This window comes from Mauremys reevesii, linkage group 1 (assembly GCF_016161935.1).
Source record: "Mauremys reevesii isolate NIE-2019 linkage group 1, ASM1616193v1, whole genome shotgun sequence".
Taxonomy (NCBI): Eukaryota; Metazoa; Chordata; order Testudines; family Geoemydidae; genus Mauremys; species Mauremys reevesii.
Genome location: NC_052623.1, coordinates 333,792,846 through 333,805,758, shown reverse-complemented (window position 1 = coordinate 333,805,758; position 12,913 = coordinate 333,792,846). Strand labels below are relative to the sequence as shown.

Sequence of the window (12,913 nt, the reverse complement as noted above, 5' to 3'; positions counted from 1 at the left end):
GTGTCATTATTGCATTCAGAGATATAGGCTAAAGAATGGGGCTTGATAGAAGGGTCCAAGCACCAGACTAAGCCAAGTATTTGAGTTAAATTTCAACTACAGTAGAACCTCAGAGTTATGAACACCTCGGGAATAGATGTTCATAACTCTGAAATGTTTGTAATGCTGAACAAAATGTTATGGTTATTCTTTCATAGTTTACAACTGAACATTCACTTAATACAGCTCTGAAACTTTACTATGCAGAAGAAAAATGCTGCTTTCCCTTTATTTTTGTAGTATTTTACATTTAACGCAGTATTGTACTATGTATGCCTTTTTTTTTTCCATCTCTGCTGCTGCCTGATTGTGTATTTCCAGTTCCAAATGATGTGTGTGGTTGACTGGTCAGTTCGTAACTCTTGGGTTCTACTGTATAACTACCACTGCGGCCAGTAAGGCCAAAATTTTCCATATATAGCCATTGATTTGGGTGTCTCAAGTCTTTGGGTGCTCAGCTTAAGAAACCTACTGATTGTTCGCCGCAGCTCCCAGTTACTTCAACTGGGAGTAGCAGGTGAGCGGAACCTCTGAAGAATCAGGCCATAGATATCTCAAGCTTTACACTAAAAATTTGAATCAGTCAAAATTACCAGCTACATTTGAAAGTTTTGGCCTAAATCTGTCCCCTCTTCACCAGTTGTAAAAATGGGTTTAATAATTCTTATTTTCCTATTTCACAGGGGCACTGAGAAGCTTACTTAAAGTTTGTAATGCATTTTGAAAAGAGAAAGAACTTACCTGAGTTCTAAATATTATTAGCAATAGTAAACATCCATTGAGAGATTCATTTTAGTATATTTAATGCTAACTGTACCTGATTTACATATTTAACTACCATTTTTTATTTTGTATGTCTCACCCACAATTTATGTATAACATAGGTTTTACTTTTATGCTACAGCATTGTAGCAGAAACCTGAACACATACTTAGTTTATACCTCCCTCCCCACTGTTTTGATAGATATAAGCATAGCTATTTGTATTCCTGTCAAGGCTGATTCCTCACTCTGGCACTTCGAGTGCAGAAGGTGGGGGCCTGCAAGGATTCTAAAAATTAATACTGGCCACTCCAAGCTTGTATTAAACTCCCAAGGTTATAGCTTTTTTCTAACCTTGGATAGGTAGATGCTTCCACCACCCAAGTGCAAAAGCCCCTTTGAGAACCCAGGAAGGTGCACTTGGGAATTCCTTCCTGTGGAGTACCCTCAAGCCCTTTCACCCCCGTTTCCGGGGAAGAGCTGAGAAAGAAAACAAAGGAAATCAGCTGTTGCCACCAGCTAATTAAACAACATGCACAAACCTCTTAGGGACACAAAAATCCAATCCTGTCCTTAAAAAAGGTAAATTTTATTAAAAACTAAAAGAAAGAAAATACATCTGAACTTAGGCTTTTTGCTAGGTTTCTAGAAAAAAATTACAAGGATTAAGCATCAAGATAGCTTCTTGAGGTCCAGCTTAAAGGTTACAAGCAAAACAAAAGCACCTGGGACTAGCACAGAGGATTCCAAAACTCAAAGAAATAAAAGAGATAAACCTAATCGTGTCTTCCTAGACATTTCCTGACCTACTTACATATCTGTGGTTTCAAATGAGAAGTTTCTACTCATTTTTTTCATACCTGGCCCAAAGCTTTTTACAGCATTGCTGCTCTGTCCCCCTCTCTCCAGAGAACAACAAAGACAGACAGACAAAGGGGGAGTTTTTTTCCCAACTTTAAAAAGTTCTAGCCTTCCCATTGGCTCTTTTGGTCAGGTGCCCACTTCCTTCCTTTTACCTATGCAGGGAGACTTTTTAACCCTTTACAGGTAAAGCAAGTAGAGAACAGCTACTCAGAGGTATTTCTATAGCTAACTGGCTGGCTGGGTCCATAAAAGGGAGCTACTACCTGCCTTTCATTTATCACAATTCCACTGTCACATAAATAATGGAAAAAATAGCTCTGTCATTTAACAATTCCCTCAACTCTATGTTGTACAATTGTGCAGTTTTCTGAATGCCACTAGTAAATACTTCCAATCAGGGGCGGCTCTACCTTTTTGGCCGCCCCAGCGCCGGGGCGCAGCGCGGCGAGGGGGAGGGGCGGGCGGCGGAGGAGGCATGCGCAGGCAAGCTGCTGACCGCGTGTGGCGCGCTGGCGCCAGCTGCGCGGCGGCTGCGCGCTGGGGGGTGTGGGGTCGGCGGCTGCGCATGTGCTGCCTGAGTGATGCCCAGGTCCAGCAGAGCCGCGGGCCGCGCGCCCCGCCGCGCGGTCATGCCTGGGGCAGGCCCCCTCGGGCTCCGTTGACCTCCCGCAGGCCGCGGGCCTGAGGGCCCGCCGCCGCCGCGCCCCCGCCCCCGCCCCCGGGGGGGGGCCGCGCGGGCTCCTCTCGGCAGGCGGCAGGATGAGCTGGCGCCCCAGCCTTTTGCCACCCCCTAGATTTTGCCGCCCTAGGCACCAGCTTGTTTTGCTGGTGCCTAGAGTGCCCCTGCTTCCAGTCTATATAGAACCTTTAATTTAGATCCAAAAATGCTTTACACACAGTAAATCTCAACATCCCTGCTGAAATAGGGTATGAATTATTACCCCCATTTTATAGATGGGTAAACCGAGGCACACAATGACTTTAGGGGACTTGCTTGAGGTCATACAGCATGTCAGTGGCAGATCTGGGAGTAGAATCTGATTTCTGACTCCCACTACTTGCAATAGGTAGACAACACTTGCTTCCTAGATGTACTAGTGACTGACAGATCTCAGTACTGAGTTATACATATTTTTAAAAACGTAATAGTAAACAAAATGTTAAGTATTTGTGTTGTTAACCCCTGGATAAAGAGACATGGTAGAAAGAGGGGATAACAAGGCATTCCAGAGCAGGTGCATACCCCTGAAATGGTGGTCAGCACCATGACTATTGGAAAACTACAATAGCAATGAAATCTGTCCTGAATAGTAGACGCTGCTGTGGCTCTTGAAGCATAGCCAACACTAAAGGGCTTGCACAGTAAATAAGATGAAGCTAAAGAAGTACTTAATACATCAAAATGTATGTTCACAGGCCAATTGTATATGAGTCAATTATTTAAGTTATGCTGTTAAATGTATATAATGTGTTGTTCTAGGCTCATTTACATAATCTCCTTTGCCCCCCCCCAAAATAAAACAAACTATACTGACAAGACTGTAACTAAAAAGAACCACAAGAGAAAGCTGGAGTGAATGGACAAGCCTTGCTATATGACCTGAAGACCGATAAGTTCAAACTGTAGGACCAACATGGAAGCAAATTCAACAACCAAGAGTGCTCCACTAAAAACATTAGCCCTCCAGCCCCAGGAACACACAAAACGGGGAACTGTCAAAAAATCCTGACTGGTCAAAAACTACTAGGCTGGAGTATGAGGAAAAAGGCAGTTCCTAAGACAGCCAGGTCCAAAACTATGCAGGGCTTTAGAGATGTAAGCCAACATCCTGATCTGCAGCCAGAAAAACTGGAAGCCTGTATGACCTACAGAGCAATGACATAATATACTCCGTGCAAGGAACACTGCTCAGTAAGCAGGTAAACCACATTTTCTTCTAGTTGAGCAATCTTTCCAAGAGTAGCCATGTACTTGCTCCACGGTGAAGAGGAAAGATCACCACCTTCTTGCTAAGCAATGATAAAAACAGATCTCTTGGATTCCCAGGGAGTAACAGTATCCATTATGTCAGGTCAGAGAGCCAGTTGTAAATGTTACCTTGGATTGTCACAGATCTGCACTGGCACAGACTGGGCATGCTGCAGGGTTGACACACTGATCCTCCAAAATGGGAGAGTGCAAGCATTTATCTGGAGCAGCTGCAGTGGGTGGCTTAGAGCAACATTATAGTCTCGGCAGAATGAAGAGGAGGAAGTAAACTCTACAACCCATAGCCACAGCTTGCAAATTAGCAGACAGTCCTATTTAGATGGGGCTTCCAGTTCTTTAGCTTTGTCCATAAATGAGATTTGGAACTGAAAAAGGCTATTTTTCCAGATTCAGTTCTTCCAGTTTGCCACTAGGGGACATTGATCCCCGAGACAGCCTCTCGCAGCTCTCCAGGCTGGCTACCTCTCTCCCTGCTCAAACTTTGCCACAGGGTGGAGGGCAGCATCCCTGACCACTCCCAACAAGAACCAGCCTTCAACCACAGAAAGAGCTTCAGCCTCACTCAAGGATGTAGGGTAAAGAGAGAGGGCAGGGCTCTGAGAAGGAAGTAAAACTGAGGTAAAGCAGTTTAAGCCCATTGCCAGGACTGAAAACCACAAGCAGTTGGCTCCACTTCTGCAGCAAGAGACTGAGATGAACCTAAATTTTCCCCTGCCCACTTAGTGTGTAAAACAAGTATATTAAGTCCTAGGTATAGTCCAAAGTATCATTTACTAACCCTCAGATCTTGAGCTCAGCCTGTGCCAAATTGTGTATAATAATGGTCAGAAACCAACCGTGTTGATGGACAACCTGTATAAAACATTTACATGTTCTCACAACTTACTTTACTGGCATCATTGTGATGAACAATCACAAACTGTATCATGGTGCTGCATCAATAAGTGGGGCAGAGAAGGCAGGATTTAGTGGATTCTAGGTCTGGTAACAGAACAGATCTTTAAAGAACAACCTGAAAACGATCAGTTTTGTGGTCCTGGCAATCAAGATATTCATGTGAAAAAATAGCTTAACATCCACCAGAATGACCACATGGTACTACGACAGAGTCCTAGCCTATTTGGAGACTTCCCCCAAGCAAATTTTCATATATTGGCAGATATGGTGAACTGGCAACATTTGCTGAGTCAGTGCCAGTGTGGACCTGCCTTAGCACTACTATAGCCACGAACCCCAGCGCCGGGGGGGCAGGGCGGGCAGCCGTTTCGGGCGCGGATTCGGGGCGGCTGCTCCGGCTGCCATGCTCGCGGGCAGGTCACGGGCCCGAACGAGCGGACCTGCGCCGGGGGGGCGGCGGCGCTCCGTCCTCCCTTCCCTCGGTTTCGCTGAGCTCCCGCCGCGCTGACGGCACGTCGCTGGGTCGGCTCGCGGTGGGGGACCTGCCGCAGGCATGGCGCGGCTCAGCCGAGCGAGCGGAAAGGGGACCCGCCGCCGGGGGGGGGGAAAGGCGGCGCGGCGCGGCTGCTTGGGGGGCCCCTACTTTCTAGAGCCGCCCCTGACTATAGCCCTAATTAAGCAATATGAAAGAAGGCCCCATACTGTGATGACCTCTTCAGAATAATTATTCACTCTAATGACTGTTGCATATACAGAAAATATTTATAAATACAACATCAGTGTATACAACACCTACAGTAGTCTGTGGAGCAAGGCTGGTAGCTCGAAGACTGAGCCCATCAGCTAGTGCTTGTCTTCACTGCAAGAGTTAGCTTGAATTAGCGCACTTGAGTTACTCCTCTGGAGCTAGCCTAGGTCAAGTGAGAGTGGAGAGCAACCACACTGCAAAACAACACTCAAGCAACACAGAGTGATCAGATTAGCAGATGAGTTGTGAGCTGCTGCATCCCCACTGCATTACTTGTTTGAGCATCAGCAGCACCGGAGCTTCAATCCAGCCCCCTTACAGGCCAGTAGCTCAAGCTTAAAGCACCACTTAACTTGAGCTAGAGATACGTGTGTTTGTCCTGTTGTCTACTTAGGGGCAAAACCTGAGTTACAGCTGGAACTAACAATGCAGTGAAGACAAGCTCCCATTGTCCAGGGAAGAGAGATCTAAGCTGAATTTTGAACTTAAGCTGCTCAAAATTTTCATGTTTTCTTAAACCATTCTTTCCATTAGTATCTTAAACTGTTTTCTGGTAGAACACAGTGCCCTGTATTTGTTTGTCAGAATTATAAATTAGATCCTATTAAATGAAACCTTAGGTTAAAAAAGATAAAAGAGTCATTTATGCTAAATACTTTCAGCTTTGTTGAATTTTGATATGGTCAACTGCAAAATCTTGGGACAAAAGTTTTCCTATGTGCCACCTTTAACTAGTTAAGAAAGAAGACACCACACTAAATGCTTCAGCGCAATGGCACTGTTCCATACCCCCCACAGTCTTAGAAAACACACCTTGCATTGTTTTGGACTCAAGCCATTCTAACAAGGCCATAATACTAACTGCCAAATGTGAGAAAAAAAACCAAACAACAACCGATATTCAGTCTACAAAAACCTGGGTTATACTTTAAACTCAATTACAAATAATAGCATTCATGTTTATAAATTATTGTATAACTAATCAGTGGTGTCACAACACACATTTGGGAAACAGAATCAATTAACTTTCTATCAAGCGCACAGCCTAATCTGGATAGCACTGCCAATAGCAAAATTAGACTTTCAATACACACAACAAATTTCCTGCCCAAATCTCAGCATGCTGCCAATGGATGAATAGGCCCTGTGCAGCTTCTGATGCAGTAAACTTGATTCAGTTACTTTTGCTGGAAAATCTAACTCAGACATTTTGTTTTTCTTCATTCAGAACAAAAATGTATTTTCTGCTTTTGGCAGCAAATTCTCTGCCCAGAGTCCTGCAACTGGCTTGTCTCAGCTCTGGGGAAAAATCCTTCCCCGCACCCCCAGCTGTAAAGCAGTGGGCACTTTGTAATTGCTACTGCATCCTTGAGCTAGTTTCTTCTATGATGCTTATCCTCTTGCTCCGTTGGTGGATCTGCAAAGTGACAGATCAACAGGCCCATATTCTGCCTTCATAACCACAGATCCAAGGCTGTGCAGGTCATGACCACAGTTTGTGCAGCTTCCTCAAATGCTACCTCCTCCTCCCCATTAAGAGAAACCAGACCCCCGTTTTGCTCTGTGTGTGTGTATGTGCATATGTGCAGCCCTCTTCACTTGTGGTGGAAGAGGAAATGAGAGACAAGATTTACCTAGCATCAGTGTCTCTCCCCTAAATCTGTGTAGTATTTCCTGATATTTAAGAAAAAATAAAAGCTTAAAAATTATTTTACAATGTGATAGGGTGAAGTCCCATCAGATTAGGGTGATGTTTGTATCATACTGCCTTCTTACCAAAATTAAAAACAGAATGTTGTACACAGCACATACTCTATGTTTTTGTCCCTTTTAAAGGTATAACAATGCAAAATTGTAACCATTTCCAGAGAGTAAGATTGGCCACTGCATTGCACAGCTACACAACTAACACACTGGTTCCATATAACAATACCCCTGAAAAGCCCATTCATTAGTACAGGCATGATGTTTAACATGAAAGACACTTACTGATGGCACATCCAATGGACATCTTGCAAGTGGCAGAAGTTACGTTTCTCAGTTGAACTAACCACATGTATATAATAAGAGTCCAGGAATGTCACCGTGAGGCATTCTGAAGCCTAAAACGTCTGTTGAGTCAGTGCAAAGCGATGGAAGCAGCTAGAAACATGGCTGAGAGCTCCTTTTGTTCAGATTATCAGCAGGGTGAATCATCACTGGGTTTTGCAGTCTGTTACTGTCCAGTTTTTAAGTTCTCAGCCATTCTGACTTTACAAATTATACCCATGCAGCGTACTAGAGAAGGCATGTATCTATGCTATTTCAAGAGTCCCAGACCATTGTGATACCAGAAATAACTCCACCAATCACCACCCTTACTCTATAGCTAATTTGCATGCACATTTTCATTGGCTGAATGAGGGAGATTGCATAGTTATGTGGCCCAACTGTCACACCATGTGCCCAACTGCCACTTGCACAAATCAACACCATTCACACAACACAACCAGCACACACAACTATTTCAAACTCACACAGGCAGCCTCTTGCCAGAGCATACACTCATTTTCCACCCACTCAAATCCACGCACCTCTCCCAGCACAAACACAACACACATAAATTAACACAATCACCCACACAATGACAAAACCAGCACACACAGTAACCCCACTTTGAAGGCCTACAATGTCTGTTGAGTCAGTGTGAAGTGATGGGAACAGCTACAAGCAAGGTAGAGAGCTTTTTCTGATTAGAATATCACCAGGTTCAATCATCACTGTGATTCACAGTCTGTTACTGTCCAATATTTAAGTTCTCAGACTTTTTTGGCTTTTTTACACACAACTTTATGAATTATAGCCATCTGGCAGCATGGGCCTTCAGCTACAAGATATACATGAATACTTGAGATTTGAGGCATTAAATTGGAGTGACTTGAGAACAATACTAAATCTTGGTAAGTTGATCATTACTATACTGGTCTGCAACAAATTTGTTCAATGTGGCTACAAATAAATTAAAAAGGAAGAGCCTGTTGCCCTTTTATTGTACTGCATTTATTCACTAGATAGTCTACACTTTATCTGCTGGCCAATTGAGGACAAATAGTTAACAACCCAGATTAATTCTAAGCCAAAATGAACTAGTATTTTGTAAAGGAAATATTTTATCCATATGGCAAGGGCTTACAGGCTAACTATTCATATGAAAAGCAGCATCTTACAGTCAAACATAGCTACAGCATATTACAATATATTACTCCTCAGCTACAAAAATTATTAATGAAGAATGATGGACTATCTCAAAAGGCGCACTACATCATCACTCACCTGAAAGTCTTTTGTAAGGCTTGTTACTGCTTTTAGTGCCGTTTTGGTGTTTCTTGTCTATTGAAGGAGCTAGAATTCCTTTGCCGTTCAGAATCTTTTCTGGTGATGGTGGCACTGACTTAGATGTCAAAGCAGATTTAACCAAAGTTGGAGCAGGTATGGTGGATGAAGAGGCTGAGGAGGTGATGGTGGTAGTGGTTGTAGAATTCATTTTAACATTGGCACCATCTGCCTTCACTAGGTTAGGAATTTTCTCTAGACTGACTACAGGAACAGGAACACTGCAAAACCAAAGAAAGAGTCTTCAAGTTGTATTTTCTGTACCACAGGATTTACAGTTTGACTTACTTCTACATTTTATTATGAATTAGACACAGTTATATAAGAGCTTCTGAATTAAGTCACATAATATCCTGGGACCAGACTGAAAATGAGATACTTTGCAAACATGTAATATTTCATTCAATCAGGTATTTACATAAACGGCCATTTTTCAAAGCATGGAAGTTTTGAGAACCAATTATATGGGTCAAGGTATGTATTTTTCCTTTTTACGATCCATTTTCCCCACTATTTATAATTCCTCTTTGGAATCTTGAAATTTAAAATTAGTCTTTTTATATAAAGATTTTATTCCTCCAATAATAGGCGCACACTTTTTTTTCCCTATACAATGTTCATTATGATTGTGCGCTTTGCTATTGGCAGTATTAACATTAATTAATAAATATCCATAAAACATTCTCTTGCTTAGAAGGCTCCCAAAAGGTTATATGCATTTTGGGGATTAGAGGGAAAGAAGTCACATTTTGAACCTGGCAACTTTAACAGTCTCCCTTTAAATATACTACAAACCCTAATGAGTTTAGCAGACCCTAAAATATATTTTAATACAATTTTAAGAAGTAATAAATAAACAATTAGCTTAATTTTTCCTTTCTAGAATAAGTTCAGCAATAATGAGCTCTGTATAATTTGACTTTTTAATAGTATATTTATGGCATTAACAAATGTAACATTCTCAATTCAGTAGCAAGAGGTGAGCAAGATTGGATTTATTTTAGTTTGATAAAGAAATTTATTTTAATCCTAAAATGCTTTATCTTTACTGGCTGACATGCAAATAAGCAGACATGTAGTGAAGACGCACACTTCTTTGTCCATCCAACATCCACCCTCATATTGCCTGCCAGTTTTCTGCCTCCAGCTCAGGCCCTCCCAGGAAAACCAATCCAGATAGATAACATTCATGATAAAGAGGCACAGAGCTTTAAGCCCAGGTCTTGTTAAAAGGCCATAATGAAAACATCTCCATTATTCCACTCCTTCCCCCACCCTCTTTGAGGCATTGCTCTTGTCAGACAGGATGTGATCAACTACTTTTTCAGCAAATACATATCCAGATGGCACGCAAATTCTCTGGTGATGCTCTCGGGGCATTATTCCACACTGAGGAAACAGACAGATTGTCTTTGAAATTCAAGAGCTGTTCCTAAATATGAATAGAAGGGGATATTTGTGTAGCAGACCAAATCTTCACCAGTAAGTACAAGTGTCACCTCTGCTGCTTTCTCAGCTTCTGCTTGCTTGGCTAAGAACATAAGAAAAGCCGTACAGGGTCAGACCAATGGTCCACTTAGCCCAGTACCCTCTCTTTCACCAGTGGCAGGCTCCAGAAGAGAACAGGGCAATTTATTGAGTGATCCATACCCTGTCATCCACTCCCAGCTTCCGGCAGTCAGAGGTGTAGGGACAGCCAGAGTATGGGGTTGTGTATCTGACCATCTTTGGCTAGTAGCTATTGATGGACATGTCCTACATGACCTTATCTAATTCTTTTTTGAACCCTGTGATACTTTTGGCCTTCACAACATCCGCTGGCAACAATTTTCACAGGTTAACTGTGTATTGTGTGAAGAAATACTTCCTTATGTTTGTTTTAAACCAGCTGCCTATTAATTTCATTGGATAACTCTTGGTTTGTGTGTTATGTGAAGGGGTAAATAACATTTCCTTATTCACTTTCTCTACACCATTCACATCTGTGTCATATTCCCCTCAGTTGTCTTTTTCCCAAGATGACAGGCCCCAGCTTTTAAAGCTCTGCTCACATGGAAGCTGTTCCATACCCTAATCTTTTTTACTGCCCTTCTCTGTACCGTCTCCAATTCTAATGCATCTTTTCTGAGATGTGGCAACCAGAACTGCACGCAGTATTCAAGGCGTAGTCATAGCATGGATTTATATAGTGCCATTATGGTATTTTCTGTCTTATCATTTATCCCTTCCCTAATAGTTACTAATGTTTTGTTAGCTTTTTTGATTGCTGCTGCACATTGAGCTGATGTTTCCGAGAACTAACCTGATACCACTCAAGAAAAAGATCTTGGAGTCAACAGCTAATTTAGACCCCATCATTTTGTATGTATAGTTGGGATTATATTTTCCAATGTGCATTAATTTACATTTATTAACACTGAATTTCATCTGCCATTTTCTTGCCCAGTCACCCAGTTTTGTGAACTCCTTTTGTTAACTCTTTGCAGTCAGTTTTGGACTTAACTATCTTGAATAATTTTGTATCATCTGCAAACTTTGCCACTTCACTGTTTGCTCCTTTTTCTGGATCATTTATGAATACGTTCATCAGCACTGGTCCCACTGCAGAGCCTTGGGGGACCCTGCTATTTACCTCTCTCCACTGTGAAAACTGACAGTCTATTCCTACCCCTTGTTTTCTACCTTTTAAACATCAGAGGACCTTCCCTCCTATACCATGACTGCTTACTTTGCTTAAGAGCCAGGGGTGTGGGGACCTTGTCAAAGGCTTTTCTGAAAATCAAAGTACACTATATCCACTGGATCACCCATGTCCATATACTTTTTGACCCCCTCAACGACTTCTAATAGATTGGTGAGGCATGATTTCCCTCTAGAAACCCATGTTGACTCTTCCACAAGATGCTGTGTTCATCTATATGTCTGATAATTCTGTTCTTTGCTGTGGATACTGAAGTTAGGCTTACCGGCCTCTAATTGCCAGGAGTGCCTTTGGAGACTTTTTAAAAAAAAATCAGCATCACATTAGTTATTCACTAATGGGTGCTAAAGACTGAGCTAGCCTCTAATTTTAACCCCCAGGATAACCTAGATCACCAGGCCATCCCGGACACAGATACTTCTGATGAGTCAGAGTATAAGAAGTTGTTTAGTCTAATCATTGTCTTATAGACCTTTAAACTGTGTACATACTATAGATAAAAAGAAAATGCATTAACTGGATGGGTACAGCACAAAGTTTCCCCATCACAGTTTTATTAAATGTTTCTTTTGAAGCACCAATCAAGTTTAATTAACTAAGGACATTATCACTGCAAACATTTTCAGAGAGCAGAGAATGTTTACAATTGCGCTGATTCTCAAAAATTTTATATTGTTAACCATGCATCTCCTACTGAATCAAGACAGAAACTGAAATATGCTAACATAATATGTCTGTTAAGTGGAGTTTTTTTGCCTGGAGCATAAGTTGCCAGTGCTCTGAGATGTGCAATGGCTACCTCCTGACTTTGAGTGGAGTTCACGATACTGGATTTTTTATACAAAGCACCAAATGACTTAGAACTTACCTGTTTGAGAAACTGCCTCATCCCATGCTGCATTGCTGCAGCTGGCAGAGGTGCCAGGGCTGGAGTTCCCTTAGTTTGAAAGAGAAGTAGCTGCTGACAGGGTATTCTCTGTGAGGGGCCCTGAACTTTGGAACCTTGGTCCAAAATAGCCCAAAAGTCTATTGATCTTCAGGGCATGCTGCAAAACCTCTCCTTCTCCAGGCTTTTGAGGAAGGTGAGCGGAAAGCTGGAATGTGTGCCTGAAGGGCTGGGACCTGTGGCTGGAGCACATCCACCTTCCCGCTCCCTGGTTTTGAAGAGTTAGGAATTTTTGTATTATCAGTGTGATTGTAGGTTTTAACATGGTAAAAGCACCCAGAGCCTTGAGATTTGTATAAATCATACACATATCAAACCAAAAAAGAATTGTGTAGCATAGCAATATCTAGATCTGGTATTAATTAGATGCAACGGTCAAAGAGGGTCAAATTCTGTGGTGGAAAAAATGGTTTTGTAAGTTGGTCTGAAAATGGGCAGAACTGTAGCTTAACTTGTACCCACTCTGCATTCAACAGGTATGTGAAACCAGTATAAGTTACAAGGTGATTGCACCCAAAGCAACAGAAGGGTGTAAGATAAAGCATATCCCTTATACCTGCGTTTCCTACTATAGTCTCACTTCTACATTGACAT

At 42.2% G+C, this 12,913-nt stretch overlaps 1 protein-coding gene across 4 annotated transcripts in view; it reads right to left on the bottom strand.

Annotated features, from left to right (window-relative positions):
* Window positions 1-12,913, bottom strand: part of ATXN7L1 (ataxin 7 like 1) — a 197,182-nt gene that overhangs the window by 34,658 nt on the left and 149,611 nt on the right. For all 4 annotated transcript variants that reach the window (XR_005591675.1, XM_039517088.1, XM_039517081.1 and 1 more), the window contains one exon: window positions 8,613-8,893. Coding sequence is in view for 3 of the 4 variants with exons in the window: in XM_039517088.1 (XP_039373022.1) it covers window positions 8,613-8,893 (281 nt within the window). In the remaining variant the exon portion in view is untranslated. The remainder of the gene's footprint in view (window positions 1-8,612; window positions 8,894-12,913) is intronic.